At 36.3% G+C, this 20916-nt stretch overlaps 1 protein-coding gene across 1 annotated transcript; it reads left to right on the top strand.

Annotated features, from left to right (window-relative positions):
• The first annotated feature begins 7373 nt into the window (after positions 1 to 7373).
• LOC134754395 (ATP synthase subunit gamma, mitochondrial-like) lies at positions 7374 to 15334 on the top strand. Its single transcript, XM_063690699.1, has 5 exons — positions 7374 to 7566; positions 7652 to 7878; positions 8839 to 9002; positions 14231 to 14395; positions 14897 to 15334. Exons 1-5 carry the CDS (start codon positions 7475 to 7477, stop codon positions 15161 to 15163), a joined length of 915 nt encoding a protein of 304 aa, XP_063546769.1. The 5' UTR covers positions 7374 to 7474; the 3' UTR covers positions 15164 to 15334.
• The last annotated feature ends 5582 nt before the right edge of the window (positions 15335 to 20916 follow it).

Here is a 20916-nt window from a genome sequence, read left to right as displayed (position 1 = left end):
GAACCATTGCACTGGCAGACTTCGGCACAAGATCGACTGAAGTGCAGGCCTTCGAAGAGCAGAGACGAGTTGCGGTCATCAACTACAATTTTGTCGGAGGTGTGCTGACCTGCGGTGAGTGTGGCCGTACATTCACTGCAAAAATAGGCTACGTCAGCCACCTGAGAGCTCACGACCGTCGCTCTCACTAGCCAATACTAACCCTGTCGCCGTGGCCGAAACCGGCCAGGACAGGATGATGATGAGTATCCTAATTTCGCTGCTGCCTTTAAAATAAATAAATTTAAATGAATATTTTAGATGATGGAAAGAGTAAAGCAGTAAGACATAATACACCAAAGTAAGTTTATACATATATACCTACTGTATTTAATTTGACTCGTTATCCTTTGTTTAGAAGTTGAAGAATGCAGCAAAAATAATATTTTCGGCCATTAAACTATTGAAACAGTTTTTCTTAAAAGTAACAATCCTAACACTTTTGTAAATGCTGTATGCAACTTGTATGGATGTAAAAGTGCACAAATAGTAATGCGTATTATAAGAATGGATTCGGTGAAAAAACATTAGGCTTTGATAGTTTTTTTTTTAAGCGGGAAAAATTTAGTTTCACGGTAGTAAGAGTACCTAGCATGAAATATCCATTTAAATAAATAAATAAAAATGTTATTTATTTAGGTATCAACCTGTAGATGTGGTAATAATTAGGCACCAAACTTTGTACACACCGATTTATTAGAGTAACAGTTTAGGCACCATACACATCTATATAAAATAGAAGGAGAAAAGCGAAAGCGCATGCAAAACAATTATTTAACATACAAATTATTTGAAATGCAATTTTACGTGACAGCAAGAATAACACATGCGTCTCCAAGGGCTCACTGCGCCTGCGGGCGGCGGGCGCAATGCATCGCTGTCAGCGCTGCAACCGAGGGCCGCTCATTAGACCGTCCTGTATAGCGCGCAGCGCTTACAGCTGCACTCGGATTATTGACTAAACAAAATATAAATTCATCCCTACAACGCATTACATTAAAATAATAATTATTATAATTTGTACATGCTAATTTAACTATTCTAAACTAAACTAAAATTAAATAATAATAATATATAACACTAATTAAATAGTTAAGCATTCCTCTTGTCCTCGTATTCCTACCTACTTATCCCAACCACCCTTACCTAATTATAGTAATTAAAAATTGTTTAATATCATTATAATCTCATTGAAGCTTGGAGATTGAAGAGCAAAAGCAAATTTTAAGTTACTCGTCTATCTCCATATTTTGTTAACGGCATCATAGAGTTAAGAGATGTAGACCAGCACACAATCGCCAGTTCTTCAGCTTGGTTCTTATTATTCTTATTAAGATGCCGTTTTACAAGTATTATCAAAATGTAACAAAACAACAGACAGAAAAATTTATAAAAAAAACAATATTAAGTGTTTTGTCATTAGTAGTACCAAGTAGGTAAATGACACGATAACTCGTCGTAGAATCGATAGGAACTATAGTCTACCAGGGGCCCGTTTCTTAAAAGCTTGTAACTTGTAATATAAGTGGAAGTCCCTTTCTAACAAAAGCTGTCAAAAAGTGACATCTGCTTGTATTACAAGTTACAATAAGCTAGACTTATATTGACCGGGATATAGACCGTGATTACCTTTTGTAGCTCACAAATAATACAAAAGGTAATCACGGTCTATATCCCGGTCAATATAAGTCTAGTGAAACTAACCGTGAATCATTCAAAACTACAATAAGCTTTTGAGAAACGGGGCCCAGTAAGTACACTATAAACAGTAAGTGTAAGTGTACAGTATAGGTACACTTGTAAACAAAGCATCCGGCAAAACTGGTCCACATCTGAGTTGAAGCAAAAACTTAATGCGAATAATGCGGCCATCTACTATATATAGGCAGTAGTCTAAAATTATGGAAGTCCGCGGTAAGCTATATGAAGTCAGCCTTTAAGACTGGGAATGGAACAGAACATAAATTCGCAAGTATAAGGCTTCTACTTATCTCAGGCAGTCGGTATGGAAGATGCACGGTGATTCTCTTATAGCTAGTACAAGAGCTAGCTGACTTTTGTGACTAAAACTAGTTTAGGTATAAGATTAGATTAGATATATTTATTTCACAACATATGATTACAGTACAAATTACATTAATGTCAATTTATTTGTAACTTTACTTACCTACTTAACATAACACAAATCAGCATTATGCAACCAAAGGTTCAACCACTCCGTAGCTGACCATAATATCTTCTAATGGCTCCTGTACAGTACACCGTGGCCCAGCGTAGGCCAGTCTTAGGGACGCAGCTATACAGTAGAATGAGATAGCAATATCACTTGCTCCCTCTAACTCATAAATGCGTTCCTTGGACTGGCCTATAGTGCACTGCCTTTTGGGAATATAGTTCAGATCCGGAAACCGCTTTCAACTTTTAGTATGTTATTTGGCATAGTATTGGGTTTACAAAACTGCCGGGAGACAGCGGCGCCGGCCATCTACTTCAGCGGAATGACGTCATCAAAATGACTCCCGCCTCGTTGCGAATATTGCATATTGCACCCAAACTATGCATTGCACATACACGTGTGGGGTATTAAATAAAAGCCAATTAAATATTCTATATTTCATTTCTACACTATGGACCAAAATATACAATAGTTTAAGAGAAATTTACAAAGAAATCAAAATGATGTAAAAAAAGATGCGACTATTTGGGTTTTATAACCAAACCAAAAGTCGGACGTTAAAGCAATGTACTACAACATTAAGGTGATGTCTCAAGCCAACCACCAACAAAATAAAAATCAGACCAAAAATGTGAAAATTATGCATCAAAATGTAGGTATTTGCTAGAACAAACGCATTAAAGTTAAAAAAATCGAAATTGGTAATTTTCAGGATAATTTGTATAAGCTTCTAGTATGTTATTAGGAATGTAAAAAGGATCATAAAACTGCTGGGATACAATCTCTATAGTGCCTGAGTGACAAATAAAGGCGTCATACATGTGACCACTACCGAAATTTGCAAAATCTAAATTATAACTAAACCATGAGTCATACATACACGTATGCTATATCAAACGAAAGGTTATTAAGTATATTATGATTCGTTAATACATTATTTATAAAAACAATGTATAATTTAGGAGAAACAAACAAAGAAAAACCACTTTTTATGAGAAAAGTTCGTGTATATATATTTTATAGCTAAACTAAAAACGTTATAACAATGTTGCGTCTAATATAAAAGAAACCAGTTATTCAACTATACGTCACAGCTAAAATTTTTAATTTCCGACAAAAATTTTAATTTCCGACTGTGGAAGTTGTACAAAAAAAACTAAAGCGCGCCAACAATTCTACCTTAATGCGCTCATATTATGCAGAGAATAGTCCTAATTATCGGGTATTAAATGAAAGAACATTACATAAAACACATGAATACGATATTTTGGAGTGGTATCATAATTTATAAATTGAATTTGTTTGATAAATAAGCAAAATAACGGTTTCTTTTCGTACCTAATCTCCTCCTTTGAAAGTCGGTTAAAATTTAAGTTTTGTGCACCTGGGCTACTAAGGCGAATGACTTGACGCCTCATTTATCAAAATCAGTTTAGTAGTTCCATGTAAACAGTACATCACACGTAGACAGCAAATTCTGACTATTTCTATTGTCTGGGAAAGCACACTGACTTCTGTAACACAGGTTTTTTACCTAGCTCAGAAGTCAGGGATACTTCAACACCTATTTTGTACCTTCTTTTATATTAGACGCAACATTGTTATAACGTTTTTAGTTTAGCTATAAAATATATATACACGAACTTTTCTCATAAAAAGTGGTTTTTCTTTGTTTGTAGCTCCTAAATTATACATTGTTTTTATAAATAATGTATTAACGAATCATAATATATTTAATAACCTTTCGTTTGATGTAGCATACGTGTATATATGACTCATGGTATAGTTATAATTTAGATTTTGCAAATTTTGGCAGCGGTCACATGTATGACGCCATTATTTTTCACTCAGGCACTATAGAATAGAGATTGTCTCCCAGCAGTTTTATGATCCTTTTTATATTGCTGATTATATACTAGAAGCTTATGCGGATTATCCTGAAAATGACCAATTTCGATTTTTTAACTTTAACATTTGTTCTAGCAAATACCTACATTTTGATGCATAATTTTCACATTATTGGTCTGATTTTGATTATTTTGATATCAGTGTATGGCTTGAGACATCAGCTTTAATGTTGTAGTACATTGCTTTAACGTCCAACTTTTGGTTTGGTTGTAAAACCCAAATAATCGATTTTTTTTTCATCATCTTGATTTATTTTTAAGTTTCTCTTAAACTATTGTATATTTTGGTACATAGTGTATTAGTGAAATGTATAATATTTTGAAATAAAACTATGAAAACGGATTATATCGCGTATATTGAATTTATAATACATCCCGACGTTTCGAACTCTTTACAGCGTTCGTGGTCAACGGGTGACTGAGGAAAAATTACAAAATGCAAAAATACCCACATACTAAAATAATGAACAATCATAGACTACAAACTTTAAGGCTGGTTGTACATGCAAAATCGGTTCATAAGGCTAGTTATACACTATAATTATTTTTCAAGTAAAGATATATATATATACGCGATAAAAATAAACTATGCCGGCTCCAACCCTACACCACGGACCCGAGAAGATTTACAAGACTGCATTGAAATTGTCAAGAAGAGGTTATGTGAGCAGAACATGTCAGAGGAATATGCTAAGCTGTTGGAACATTGCCTTACATCTGGCTACTTGCTATGGAATGGTGAATTCTATCTTCAAGTCGACGGCGTGGCCATGGGGTCTCCGGTGTCTCCAGTAGTCGCTGACATCTTTATGGAGGACTTCGAGGAGAGGGCACTCTCATTGGCTCCTGTGCGACCGAAGATATTTAAAAGATACGTAGATGACACTTTTACTAAACTTCCAAAAAGTAGTGTTTCAACTTTCTTGGATCACCTAAATTCCATCCATAGCAAAATAAAATTTACTATGGAGATGGAAAAAGACTGTTCTCTCCCCTTCTTAGATGTATTGGTAAAAAGAAATCCTGATAACACCCTAGGTCGCACTGTGTATAGGAAACCTACTCATACTGATAGGTACTTAAATGGCAAATCGCATCACCATCCCAGTCAACTTGTTACAGTAGGCAAATCTTTGTTTCAGAGAGCCCAGAGGATATGTGATGACCAGCATCTGGCCGCGGAGCTCCAGCATGCCAGGCGCGCGCTCCAGGCAAACGAGCTCAGGATACCGCGGGTCAACCAGAGGTCCCACATTAAGATCCCCACAGTCGAGCGCAGGCCTGCCATTCTGCCTTTTGTCAGGGGGGTCACGGACAGGATCAGCCACATCTTGAAGCGTGCTTCTATAAAAACATATTTCAAGCCAATGAAGAAGATGTCACAATTCCTGAGGCCTGTAAAATGCAATACCCCTCTACAGACTGCAGGAGTGTACAGGCTGGACTGTGAGTGTGGCCTATCATATGTCGGGCAGACGAAACGGAGCATTTCCACTCGGGTGAAGGAACACATAGCTGATGTCAAGCACCGTCGACCTAGGTCTGCTGTCTGTGAGCATGTCATGGATAAAGCCAATCACTCAATCAAGTTTGATAAGCCTCTGGTTCTTGCCAAGGAGAAGCGTTACATACCCAGAATGCTGCGCGAGGCCATTGAGATTAAGAAATATCCAAACTTTAATAGGGAAGATGGCTTTTCTCTACCACCAGCTTGGGATCCTGTAGTCCACCTGATAAAGGAGCAAGCGAGACATAGACTGTGAGACCGTAGTGTTGGATGATGCTGGACATTCTGATGTTTTGAAAAGATGTGTCCCGCCGAGTTTGTTGCCGGTCCCATATTGGGATACCCTCCTACAATTTAGGAGGGAATTAAATCTTCTCGGGTCCGTGGTGTAGGGTTGGAGCCGGCATAGTTTATTTTTATCGCGTATATATATATATCTTTACTTGAAAAATAATTATAGTGTATAACTAGCCTTATGAACCGATTTTGCATGTACAACCAGCCTTAAAGTTTGTAGTCTATGATTGTTCATTATTTTAGTATGTGGGTATTTTTGCATTTTGTAATTTTTCCTCAGTCACCCGTTGACCACGAACGCTGTAAAGAGTTCGAAACGTCGGGATGTATTATAAATTCAATATACGCGATATAATCCGTTTTCATAGTTTTATTTCATGAGTAACTATCGCGGTAACCGAAGACAATAGTATAATATTTTATTGACTTTTGTTTAATACCCCACACGTGTATGTGCAATGCATAGTTTGGGTGCAATATGCAATATTCGCAACGAGGCGGGAGTCATTTTGATGACGTCATTCCGCTGAAGTAGATGGCCGGCGACGCTGTCTCCCGGCAGTTTTGAAGATCCAATACCATACCCAACAACATACTAAAAGTTGGTGGCGGTTTCCGGATCTGAACTATCTCTTCGGCCGTTTCCCATAAGGCATAGTACTACTACACTGGCCCATGGTGTACAGGACCCATGTAAGCGATAAACCTCTATACTTATACATATAATAGGTATTTGTTTACATCTTTTTATTAGACACCATGCAAAATAGAAGACGCAGAAAAGGGTCGTTTTTGTCCATAGTCGATCATGTAAGTAAGTAATTCATGTAGTCTGTTCGGAAAGAGAAGAGTTGGGGAATGTATTGGACCCCATACATTTCACTACTTTTCTCTTTCCGAACAGTATTTAGTTATTCCGTAAGGAATTCGTGCGCGCAGTGCTTGCCCTTAAGCGAGGTTTAGACTAGCAAGAGCTTGCATGCAATTTAGGTTACATTGCCGACTACTAACTGCAACTAACTGTAAACTGCATTCAAAAGTTTGATCATAAAACATTTGATTGATTGATTGATTGATCAGATATTGCAATGTAATGAAAATTGCATGCAAGTTCTTGTTAGTCTAAACTTCGCTTTAGAGTTGGTCAAAGACGCCTAGTCTTACTAAGATGGCATTATATAGTCGAGAAATTGGGACGGGTACCGCCGTGGCGAGGTGACCTAGCTAGGAGGATATAACAAAATATCCTCCTAGTGGCCTAGGGGTTCATGCCGTTAGCCGCGATAGCTAAAGACGCCGATTCGAATCCGGCCTTCACCACTGGAGGGCTTCGTCACTTTTTCTTTTTTTAATATATGGCATCTATTACAGTTTATAGTATTTAGTTATTTAAACTGGACCTACAACATACATACTTATTTTGCGTTTACCTCAACTGTCAAACTGTCAATTTGGAAAATGTCACAAATCTGTCATTTCTACGCCGTATAGGGTATTTGATAAACTAAATTCACATTATTTATTGTAATTGAACATTAAAATTACAAAATGGTACAATTGAAGCAAGTATCATTACGATTAAAGTCCATAAAAAATATTCAAAAAATTACAAAGACAATGAAGATGGTCTCTGCGAGCAAGTAAAGTGAAAACAGTTTTTATCGAAGTATGTCCTAAATTAGGTACCTTAATAAACTTTATTTTATTAAGAAGGTATTTTTTTAGGTTTACTAGGGCAGAAAGGGAATTAAGAGCTGCCAGACCATTCGGCTACGCCCCACGAAAGTTCTACGAATCGAGTAAGCTGGTGGCGGGGCCGGTCGATGGCAAGCCAGGAGAAGACAAGAAAGCGGCAGCTGAGCCTGCGGTGGCGCCGGCGGCTACGGCGGCACCTGACCACGACGCTGACAAGAAACTCAAGAGAGTGTACATTGCTGTAACTTCTGATCGAGGTAGGATACAGACTTTGCAACCAATTTGCAACTTAATATTATACAGTGAAGTTGGAGGCGTGAAAAACGGATACGCCAGTGAGCAACGTATGACTGATAGGAATTAGTGAAGAGTGCTAACTTAAGAATCGTTTAAGACTATTAACAAAAAAATAGCATTACGATTATGATTAAATATCCATATAGTCGTAGTTTGTCTCTGTATGTAGATCAAAAAGTCTTTTTTACTCCTCATTTCGATATAAAATTAGCTATGTAGCTTCATCCATTGCCGTAAAGTTTATTTTATTTTATTTTATTTTATTTTGATTATAATCGTACGTTATTGACTCCATTTTGTTTGCATATTCTATGTGTCAATGCCGCTATTGATCGCTTGAGACAATAATAACTTGATTTAATTAATATTGCAAATAAAACGTTGACATCATCCTTTTATATATATTTCCTGTCTACTGTCAACAAAGATATTTTTTTAAAGAACATCGTTTCGTAAGTTGTGACATTTTATATGCTATTCAGTTAATTTAAGCATATACTTTTTTTTTATAGTTTAATAAAATTATAGCCTTGTTTCCCCACATCACTACTTGGACTATATCATATCAAAGCAGATTCAGTTGAAACAAGAAAAATACTCTATAAAATTTCAGATATCAGGGAAAGGTGTCTGTCAAATGTGAAGGCAGGCTGAAGCTAATTTATTATCTATTTTTTGCCGACTTTAATAAAAGGAGGAGGTTCTCAATTCGTCAGAATCTTTTTTTTTGTTTAGGCATTGGTGCTGCAATAAATTTCCAAACTGTTTTATGTTAGGAAAACCGATGGTAATCGAGTTATGTGGACTGTTCGCCACTGTTAGACAGTGTAATAGTGTACCTACATATTTTCAGTAGTGATTAATAAATGCATAGTGCTGCCATCTGTAGCCGGCTCATGGCATAAGTTGTTATTTCACAGGACTATGCGGTGGGGTCCACAGCGGCGTAGCTCGTCGCATTCGCCGTGATATGGTAGCGAGAAACGCAGAGGGCGCCACCCACAAAATATTCGCCATAGGGGACAAATCACGCGGCATGCTTCGACGCCAGTTTGCGCCTAACATGATCGTTTCCATTAAAGACGTATGACATATATCAGAGCCTAATAAATATTCAAGACGAACAACCTCCATACTAGAGATGCCACGAATAGTGGTTATGGCCGAATACCGAATATTCAGCCACTCTCCAGGCCGAAGCGCCGAATATTCGGTAAAATATGTGTAGGTACTATTGTGAGTCGTATTTAATATGAAAACTGATGTTTGCTAAGATAGTTTTGTTGTTCATTAGTGTAAGTACCTGAGTATTTGAGTCAAGCAAATCTAGCCTATCATGTAAGTACATGAATAAAATCATTTCCAAGCAAGAAATTCTCAAAATTTATATCCCAAAAATACATCTTAAATATTAAATAATTATAATGATTTGTAATACGTACCTATACATAAGTAATAGAAATTCGGTATTCGGCCGAATAGTATGCAATATTCGGCTGAATACCGAATACTCAAGAAAGTGGTCAAATACCGAATAGGTACTTAGTTGCCGAATATTCGTGGCATCTCTACTCCATACAACACCGCGTTCCTCATGTGTCTTTATAATATATTTTCATTTTAGCTTCATACGTATAAAATCTTTAACCTACCGCTTTTAAACGCTTTTCTTAAAATACTAAACACTTTTTTTAACGTAAAATCCGACTTTCCTATGGCCGCTTTCCTATACACAATAGTACAATTAAATGTCTGGGTTCCGAAGGATTAAAGCATAATAAAAGCATTTTAGGCGTAATTCTTATTGATTTTGTTTTTCTGTTTTAAAACCATTTGTCATAATGCTCATGCATGCTGATGTGTGTTTGTGTGTGGGCTCCATATGTTTTTGTTGTGCTTTAAATCTACTTTTGTGATTATAACTGCGGTCAGTCAAGTCCAATTTTATACGTTTTGAAATTATAATTAGCAGTATAGGGTGACAGTTTTCATGAATGCGGGCATTGCGGGCTGTACACAAACACTCGTCAAGATCATTTTGAACACCTGGCCCGCTTAGGAAGTTCTGCAGTCTGCTGCTCACTGTACACACTCGTTCTCGGCCTGTGTGTACAGCCGGCGTGTGCATCAGAGTCATCTACAAGAGAGACGATTCTTGAGACGTTGTATGAGGACTGTTAGTTTTCTTTATTTACTAGACTCTGCATAAATTAATATGTTATCACTTAATTCTTACGTGTGTAACATAGGTAGAATTAATTTGAAATTCTTAGTAAGTACTTAATCACGTACCTATAGATAGATAAAATTAAATCTGTAGTCTTCAAGGCTGATGCAATCAAGAGCTAAATAATAGTCACCATAATGGATACTGAATAACAATAATAGACATTGGTTTAAATAATCACTTCCGTCTCGTAATCATCAACGATGAATAAGTTGAATTGCTACATACATACCGCGACATTTCTCTAAGCAGCTTTAAGAGACATCAGTTAATATATCTACGATGAATAAGTTGAATTGCTACATACATACCGCGACATTTCTCTAAGCAGCTTTAAGAGACATCAGTTAATATATCTACGATGAATAAGTTGAATTGCTACATACCATAGAGTAACTTATACTAGAGCGGTACTGTCATAGTAAATTTTGTAACCCCAGTAAATTCACTGCCATCTGTCGACACACTTTAAAACTAAAAATGAAGATTTATAAAAATACGATAGAATGTATTTAAATATAGATAAATGATTTATTTTTATTTGCATTAATTATTTTTATGATTTTGACCCATGTTCTTTCACTGATATGCGTTAAAATTGGTAAATAACAAACGAAACCGTCAACGCCATCTATACGACAGTAGGCCAAAACTAGTAGCGCCCTCTGAACGAGAATCAAATTTTCTTGATTTTCGAGGCACGTTTTTTCCTTAGACTGTATCCATCTATTACGGAGTTATATCTATCTTTGCTACATACATACCGCGACATTTCTGTAAGCAGCTTTAAGAGACATCAGTTAATATATCTACGATGAATAAGTTGAATTGCTACATACATACCGCGACATTTCTCTAAGCAGCTTTAAGAGACATCAGTTAATATATCTACGATGAATAAGTTGAATTGCTACATACATACCGCGACATTTCTCTAAGCAGCTTTAAGAGACATCAGTTAATATATCTACGATGAATAAGTTGAATTGCTACATACATACCGCGACATTTCTCTAAGCAGCTTTAAGAGACATCAGTTAATATATCTACGATGAATAAGTTGAATTGCCACATACATACCGCGACATTTCTCTAAGCAGCTTTAAGAGACATCAGTTAATATATCTACTAACTTGATATACCCGGGTAATCCGGATAATCGTATGGTCGCAATTGCTGCCAAAATACTAGTTATTTTACAGTACTAGCAATACAATGTGTGATGGCATTATTTCACTATGCCCCTCTTGCCACACTGTAGTAACTGCTCAGTCGTTTGTTACAAACGCTTAAAAACAAAACCAGCCAAGTACGAGTCAGACTCGCGCACGAAGGGTAAAAACGGGACCCTACTACTAAGACTTCGCTGTCTGTCTGTCTGTCTGTCTGTCTGTCTGTCTGTCTGTCTGTCTGTCTGTCTGTCTGTCTGTCTGTCTGTCTGTCCTTCTATCACCAGGCTCTATCTCATGAACCGTGATAGCTAGACTGTTGAAATTTCTGTTGCCGCTATAACAACAAATACTAAAAACGGAATAAAATAAATATTTAAGTGTACGAGCCCCGATGCATATGTTTTCGTCTAGTCAGACCATTTTTTGAGGTTCTCGCGTTTGGAACAAAAATTAAAATCACTAACATTTAATGCTAATGCTAATGTAGTTTAATATTCTCCAATAACTAAATCCAAATACAAGAAATATCGTTTGTACTGAAAGAAAAAAATTACGATTTTTTATTTTTTAGTGGACGGGTAGGAATTGACCATTTGTGAAAAGGGCTATTACTAGGGAAAGCAACACGGCTCTACCAATGTACTGACAATTTTGTTTCGAGCCCATGCATGCAGCAGTGCTCTAGGAGACGACAATATGATTTGGAGAACGTTTTTGAAAAGTACATTTTTGTAACAATAAGAGTCTCATGCAATTTTATTATACGATCAAAATAAACTAGATTAAACATTACTATTATGGTTCCCATTACTGGGTCATTTTATCTTCATGTGTAAAATTTATTAGAATAAACAAAATTGTTGTGTGTGAATAAACGAACTAATTTGCATCGGGGCTCGTATTCCCATACAACAAACGTGATTTTTTTGCCGTTTTTTTGCGTAATGGTACGGAACCCTTCGAGCGCGAGTCCAACTCGCACGACCGGTTTTTTGCTATGGGCCACCGTTAACGAGTTATTTACGAAAACTATAAAACACACAAACAGACACAAGTATCAAATGTGTTTATTACCCACAAGACATTAAGAACATTTAATAGTTAATATTGTCTTCGGTTGCCGCGATAGTTACTCATAAAATAAAACTATGAAAACGGATTATATCGCGTATACATCCCGACGTTTCGAACCCTTTACAGCGTTCGTGGTCAACGTCAATAAATAAATAATAAATTCAATATACGCGACATAATCCGTTGTCATAGTTTTATTTCATTTAATACTTATTTGTTTTACAAGGGAGCAAAGTTGATGTTTAATTAAACCTCTCCTGCTAATATTGATAGTTGATACCCGAGCAAGCGAAAGATTCCAAAATTGAACCACACCAACACACAAGGAAAATGCTAACTGTTAAATATCAAATAAAATAAAATCAAAGCAAATCAATTAAATATTTATTCCACGCAAATTAACTCCACGCAGACGAAGTCGCGGGCAAACCTAGTGGATTACAATATTAGTATGTATGGATTAGTATGGATTGTCACATTTCTAAATAAAATAATGTGTTTTAGTAGGTACTTTTAACACACATTTCTTTGGTATGTACCAACAAAATCTAAAAGCATTTGACGTTGACAGTAACTCCACACAAAAATGAACTGTCATAGGAATCATCATTCGCCGCGTCAGGTCTCTTCACACCTAGGTATGTATCGACCCGGAATCGGCAATAATCGTAGCAAAAAAGAAACAAGTTTTATGAGCGAAAAAGACGTAGTTCTCTTCTTATCTTAGCTCACCTTACCTTAGCTTACCTTATCTTCTCTCCACTCATCTTCTCTTATCTTCTCTTCTCTTTTCTTATCTTATCTTCTTCTTCTTCTGCTACCATGCCCTAGCGGGCGTCGGCGTCGGTCATCTTCTCTGCTCTTCTCTTCTCTTCTCTTCTCTCTTCTCTACTGTCCTGTCCTGTCCTCAAAATACTATCCTTCCCCTGGACTCGAACTATCCGTATACAAAATTTCAACTAAATCGGTTCAGCGGTTATTGATTCCCCATACAAACTTTCACCCCCCTATTCACCCCCTTAAAGGGGGATTTCTGGGATAAAAACTACCCTATGTCCTGGACCTAAACTATATCTATACCAAATTTCATCAAAATCGGTTTAGCGGTTTAAGCGTGAAGAGGTAACAGACAGGCAGACACACTTTCGCATTTATAATATTAGTATGGATACAAAATATAATTTAAAAGTCAATTCTACCAGCCAACAAGGAAAAAACTCAAAATATGTATTTAATTACTTTACAGTACATATGGTGCTACTTTCTCGCACTAGTGCGTAAAGAGCGCTTTTCGTGCATATGTCGAAAGTTTAAGGGGCTATATGTACTGTAAAACGTTGTACGATACACGTGCGAAGAGGTAATTCGCAACTCGTGTCGATTTAATTTATCGCCACTCGTTTCGAATTTCCTCTTTTCCGCACTTGTATCGTAAATAACTACTTCATTGCATGTGCTCGAAAAGTGCGTTTCCTACGGAGCCATATCATGCGGAAAGTACTACTTTTCCGCACTAGTGCTTTTTGTTTTCATTTTTTTTACAGTACATATGGTACTACTTTCTCGCACTAGTGCGGAAAAGCGCACTTTTCCGCCCTAGTGCTTTTTGTTTTAAATTTTTTAATAATTAAACTTATTTGCCATGATATGTTTTTTTATTTACTCGCACAATGCATAGTAAAACATTGTATGATACACGTGCGTAACGATGATTTCCGCACTTGTTGCATAAATTGCCAACTTTCTCATCAGTTTTTAAACAAACAAGAGAGCCTTTACCAGCTGGTGTGGTGAAAAAGCCCGTTTTCGAATAGGTGATGTGAAATTGTATTGTTTTAGATTGGTCGCCAAACACCTGTGTTTGCTGATGCGTCTCGGATGGCCGCTGCGCTATCCGACTCTGGATACGTTTATGACATAGGAGATATTTACTACAATAAGTTCTACAGCGCTGTCAAATATGAACTAAATGTTATACCTTTTTTCAACAAAGATAAGGTTGAGGTGAGTTGTTGTTCTTATTCCGGTGATTTTCCAAAGAAAGGTAACAATAGTACATTACGATACAAGTACGAAAAATAGGAAATTTGTAACGAGTGGCGATAAATTAAAACACGACCGAAGGGAGTGTTTTAAATCGACACGAGTTGCGAATTACCTATTCGCACATGTATCGTACAACGTTTTACAGTACATATGGCCCTATACATTTTTGACATAGTTGCGTAATGTGCTAATTATCGCACTAGTGCGGTAAAGTAGCACCATATATACTGTAAAAGATTAAACGTTTGAATGTTTAAACTTTAAAAGTCATAAAAGCAGTAGGTGAAAGATTTTATACGTGGCGAGGAACGCGATGTTGTATGGAGGTTTTTCGTCTTGAATATTTACTAGTCTCTGCCCATACCTAAATACAAAAGGTCTTCAATGGAACATCAGTTTAAGGCGCCGCGCCGTAGAGATAGGTAGTTAGTAAAGTGATTAATTTGATTTGTTGTGTAGAGTGCGCCTAACATGAACTCGTTCGATGACGTGGACGCCGACCAGCTGGAGTGCTACACGGAGTGGACCTTGGCCGCGCTGCTGTACTACGCGCTCAAGGAGAGCGCGGCGTCCGAGCAGTCGGCGCGCATGTCGGCCATGGACAACGCCACCAAGAACGCCAGCGAGATGATCAGAAAGCTTACGCTGCTTTTTAACCGCACGCGCCAGTCCGTCATCACTAGGGAACTCATCGAGATCATTTCTGGTGCAGCTGCGTTGGAGTAAGGATAGGTACGTCATAAAATAACTTCGTGTTTTTCACACAAGTCAGTTACTTTCACATTTTGCAGAGAATCCATGTTTCAAGTACCCTATAAGAGTTGATGCGGTCCAATAAATACATTTAATGTTTGTTTGAGCTAAAGCGATTCAGGCATTTCATCGTTAAAATATTGATAAGGAAAATATAATAAACTTTCAATTGTGATTGTGAAGCACATGTTTAATTTCTACTTGCCTACAAATTTAACTACTTTGTCTAGTTCTGAATGTCTACTTATTCAGTCGCAGCGAATTTCTGTTTAAATCTACTATACTGTAATAAGATGTTACCTACTTAACATGTATACGATACGATACAATCACGCGGCAAGTTTTATTGCAGGGTAACGGTATTACTTATTTATAAATAGAAAATAAATAAAAAGATAAAACCCAATAATGCATTTATTTGTCTACGATCTGACCACTAAGAAATAATTTTGAAACTGTGTCATGATCTTGGCCTTCTTAATTCTTATGTATGAACGGCTGCGATCCGCACTCTGTCACTGGTAAAACGTTCGCTAAATTATATTGTATGGGATACTAAATTCTTCACTGCCGATGCCGATTGCTGCTGATCACAGTTCGTCAATTGTGGTGGTCGCAACTGGCCCTATGTCGTTAGTGTTCTTCATGGTTAAGCAGCAAGTCTTCATACGCTGCGTGGGTCATCGAATTGTCAACCACCATCATCCATCTTTCATTCATTCCAGCTTTTTGTTTTTTTCTGTCACCTACTTAAGAAGCTTAGGGTTGTGAGTGTAAGTTTCATCACTAGCTTGCATACAGAATGATTTTGTTATCACTGACCGAACTCTGAGGGGTGAATAGGTATTGTAGGTCATACTGAACTACTTTTACTATGGGACCAACCCCGAAATCGCAAAACACTCGTCCGTGACTACTCCCGTTAAAACTATCACTTCAAAGTAGGGACTAATATTTTTTTTTTTTGTAAACATATAATCTGTAGCACGTGGCGGTGACGATTTTCATAGGTATAATGGACAAAGTCAAATATAGGTATTAAAAATGTTTAAACAAACACTGAATTTAACATTTTGAAAGTATGAATACAATGTTTTAGTGCTTGTTCCATAAAGTTCCATGCGTTTTCGCAGTTTTTTTGGTACTTTGTCGTTCCCGGGTTTCTAACCCAAGAAAATTAAAGAAATTTGCGGGAATAATTCGTGTAGTTTTGAAAATTGGTATAGTTGTACCTTGTGGTGTCCAGATGAACACATCAAAGTCCTCGGGGTGGGGGGTGAGCTGAGGGTGTAGGGGGGGTTGAAGGTATATTTTTTTAGATTTTTGCTCGTCTCGAATATCTGTACGAATAGCATTATAATTACTTAGAATAAAAGTTTCTACATAAAAGTTTCTACATACAATTTTCTACATATTAGGTTATATTTATTAACCGACTTCAAGATTTCAAAAGGAGGAGGTTATCAATTCGGTTGTGTTTTTTTTAATGTTTGTTACTCCATAACTCCGTCATTTCTGGACCGATTTTGAAAATTCTTTTTTTGATTGTAAGTATATACATACAGATTGGTCCCGTTTTTGTCAAAACGCAGTTCTGATGATGGGATCCATGAGGAATCGAGGGAACTCCTCAAATTTTATAGGCATACATAGTGATATTGTCTTCGGTTACCGCGATAGTTACTCATGAAATAAAACTATGAAAACGGATTATATCGCGTATATTGAATTTATAATACATCCCGACGTTTCGAACCCTTTACAGCGTTCGTGGTCAACGGGTGACTAAGGAAAAATTACAAAGTGCAAAAATACCCACATAATAAAATAATGAACAATCATAGACTATAAACTTTAAGGCTGGTTGTACATGCAAAATCGGTTCATAAGGCTAGTTATACACTACAATTATTTTCAAGTAAAGATATATATATGTATATATACGATCAACACAAAAATCGTTAAAGTAGAGCTTAGTAAAGAATTTCATGGAAAACTATAGCGAATCTGATCGGTTAAGCCGTTTTTGAGTTTTTGCAAAAAGTATATTTTGACGGATGGGTAACTACGGAACTCTACACTGAGCATGGCCCGACATGATGTTGGCCGTTTTTTTTATAATTGATCAGCAGGTGACTAAGCTTGCTTATTCTAAACTAAACATTTGAGTTATGATGAACAACTACGAAAAAACGACGTTTTCTAAAATTGACTATTTTTTATCTCTTTGTTAATTTAAACATCCTGTACCTCGTAAAGTATTAATCGTAGAGTAAAAATGAATATGATCTAATATGTAGAAAATTTTATGTAGAATCTTTTGTCTGAAGTAATTACCTATAATGCTATTCGTACAGATATTCGAGATATGACCAAAACTCTGAAAAAAGGTACCTTCACCCCCCCCCCTCCTCCACCCTTTAGCTCACCCCCCACCCCCGAGGACTTTTAGTATGTTCATCTGGACACCACAAGGTATAACTGTACCAATTGTCAAAACTACACGAATTATTTCCGCAGATCGCTCATTTTCGGCTTAATTTGACGTAGCTATTCCTACCATTACGCAAAAAACGGCAAAAAAAATCACGTTTGTTATATGGGAGCCCCACTTAATATTTATTTTATTCTGTTTTTAGTATATGGCATCCCAGTCATTTAGCCAACATAATAAAAGTAATAAAAAAAATGTAAATTATTAAATTACACTTTAAACTATAAAATAAGCAATTTATCTTATATTTTATTTTTATGAATATAGTGCTAAATAACTTTAAAACCCATTTAATATCGCACAAACGTGTGGCTGTTTCAGATTCTGTCTTTGCTCATTTAAGCAAGTGTAAGGTTTAAAAAATATATTTTTGGTGTATTCCTTTTGGTTCCTTCCTTATGAAAATCGAGTAAATACAATTTAACAAAAAAAATCAGAATAATTTATTTTAACAATTTACTTATATCATTTTTGATAAAAAACGATTTAATGCGGGATTAGTAAAATTAGAACTATTACCAATTGTTCTAGGGGAAATAAAGACACTATTTTTCAATTTTGTTTCCACCCAGTTGCTCGTGGGACGGGGACGCAAAGGAGTAGACGTATCACTTTCTGCGCACTTTTTAGAACAACGACCCACTTTCAGAGCATGAGATATGAAGTGATTAGTTTCCTCATGTTGGCTTGGAAGATGGACTTTTAAGCGATGATTTTGAATGACAAATTAAATGTGTAACGTTTTACAGCTTTTCACTACACTAACGCGGGAAAAATACCTCGCGTTTGCCTCTCGTCTACTGAACACAATTTACTTTATCTCCCTTTGTTTTATTCTCACTGCCCCTTTTGAAATCAACTTAGGTCTTATAAACAAGTTGAGAGTAGGTAAATAAATGTATGAGATGATAGGTAAGTAAATATAAAGTGTGTAAATACAATACAAAAGTTAATCCAGATATAGAATTTATCCGTCTAATCATGAATTAAGAAGTTTTTTGAGGTTCCACTTTTTTTTAACAAAAATTACCGAGCAGCAATGTACTGCAAACATTAAGAGACATTAAGATGACATGACATTACGAGATACGAGTTTTTTATAGTAACTGCCATGAGCTGCCAACAGTGCCAACAAGCGTTGACAGTTACTTTAAAAAACTCGTATACCGTAACTTGACGAATTGTTTTGTATGGTTAATTTATTTTTATTGTATTTATAAGCAAAAGTTATCTAAATATATTTCTTAGCTCCAAGCTAACCACCGTTTAAAGGTTTGCTCTTATTGAATGTATAAGTAGCTTAGTAATAAAAATATAATAAAGCAAATATATAAGTAAATATATGATAGTGCAGTGAGTAAATAAGTAGTAGGACCCAAGCTAACTCTGCGCAGACTTTGCAATACGTAATGATGCGTGGATTGTCAGGTTTAACGTCAAATTTCTATGGACTTACATTATGACACGTACACACTTTTTAAAGTCATCATATATATCAGAGTGGTCGATGTGCTCAATAATATCTAAACACGCACTCTAACGCCTTGATAATAAAGGCGTGTTCAGATATTTGTGAGCATCTTCAGCCTTGGCCGCTCCGATATATCTGATGGCGACTGTTCCTAATTAATAGGATTAGGCCTGGTCCCGTTCCGCCTTGCCGCACCTCTGATTATAGTCAGTGCCATGAGTCTTAACTGTATCATGTATGCATATACACTAAACAACAACAAATTATTAAACAAAGCAATTTTTAATCTTGTTTAAAATCTATCTTGGCTTCAAATACCTAGTTACAATTTCTATTCGAACGATATCGAGTTAACTAACTCGGTTGTAAACGGAATTATAGTCCGACAAGAAACTGTAGAAAATTATTGAGGGCGCCACTTCCTACGTAACTAAAATGCTTAAACATGGCAACAATTTAGTATGTTTTTTTTAGATATATTTTATTTAATTTCTATTATTTTATGTCGCACTATAAACTAAACATTTTTATTTTTTTAATATTTATAAACTGTTACGCAGCGTCTTCCGTAAGTGAACAACTTGCGAACGCGAAGCAAAGCGGCGCGGCGCGGCGGGGCCCACGGCGTTCGCGTTCGCAATGAGATCGCCCACGTAGTTACACTTCTATAGATATCAAAGGATTGATTCACTTTGACGACCGATCTGGCCTAGTGGGTAGTGACCCTGCCTGTGAAGCCTATTGTCCTGGGTTCGAATCCCGGTAAGGGCATTTATTTGTGTGATGAGCACAGATATTTGTTCCTGAGTCATGGGTGTTTTCTATGTATTTAAGTATTTATATATTTATATATATCGTTGTCTGAGTACCCATAACACAAGCCTCCTTGGGCTTACCGTGGGACTTAGTCAATCTGTGTAAGAATGTCCTACAAAACTTATTTACTTATTTATTACTTATTCACCCCGCGTCGCATCGCTTCGCTTCGCGTTCGCGTGTTGTTCTCCTACGTAGTACCTACGCTGCGTTAGGTAACGATTAAAGTGAGGCGTGCGCAAGCATCTTACATCATAGACGCGTGGACGTCATCCACGCATCACGCAATTCACGCAACTATATAATAACGATGGTGATATGTTAACATGTGATAATTAATGTAGTAAATAGTAAATTATGTAATAAGGTAGATAATTATGGTCAGATTAGTTAAGAAGTAAAACGAAACCCGACATTGGGTATATTGATATGATAAACCTCTTGAAACTACGACTATCATCACAAATTCGAAGAAATAAATAAATCCGTGACCCAAAGACGGACAAATAAGTACCTAACTTATTTTAAATATGAACAAACTTGGCGGCAATTTTACGATGGTAAATTAAAATGAAAAAATAATAATATTGTAAACTACTTATTATTTAAGCATATATAGTTGGTCAAACCAAATTGTCAGTAAATAAGAACAAAAAGAACTATATTCATCCTTTTGTTTTGAGTGCTAATACTAGTGTAAGACAAAAGATAGTATGATTCTCTCTGTCTATGTTCGAAATGAGACAGTCCTTTGACAAACTTATAGTATTTTTAAGGAAGAGAATTTTAAACGGTTTTTTAAAGGAAATAAGCGAAATTTCACAAATATACAGGACACTTTCTACACACTGAATAGGATAAAAACACACATTTGAAGAAAACGTATTTAATAATAAAAATATTATAACAAACTAAGTTAGGCACTTATTAATATACGTTACTTAT

The sequence above is a fragment of the Cydia strobilella genome, chromosome Z, assembly GCF_947568885.1.
Source record: "Cydia strobilella chromosome Z, ilCydStro3.1, whole genome shotgun sequence".
In the NCBI taxonomy this organism is placed as follows: Eukaryota; Metazoa; Arthropoda; class Insecta; order Lepidoptera; family Tortricidae; genus Cydia; species Cydia strobilella.
Note: the sequence above shows the minus strand (reverse complement) of the source record. Positions and strands in the feature narration are given on the sequence as shown.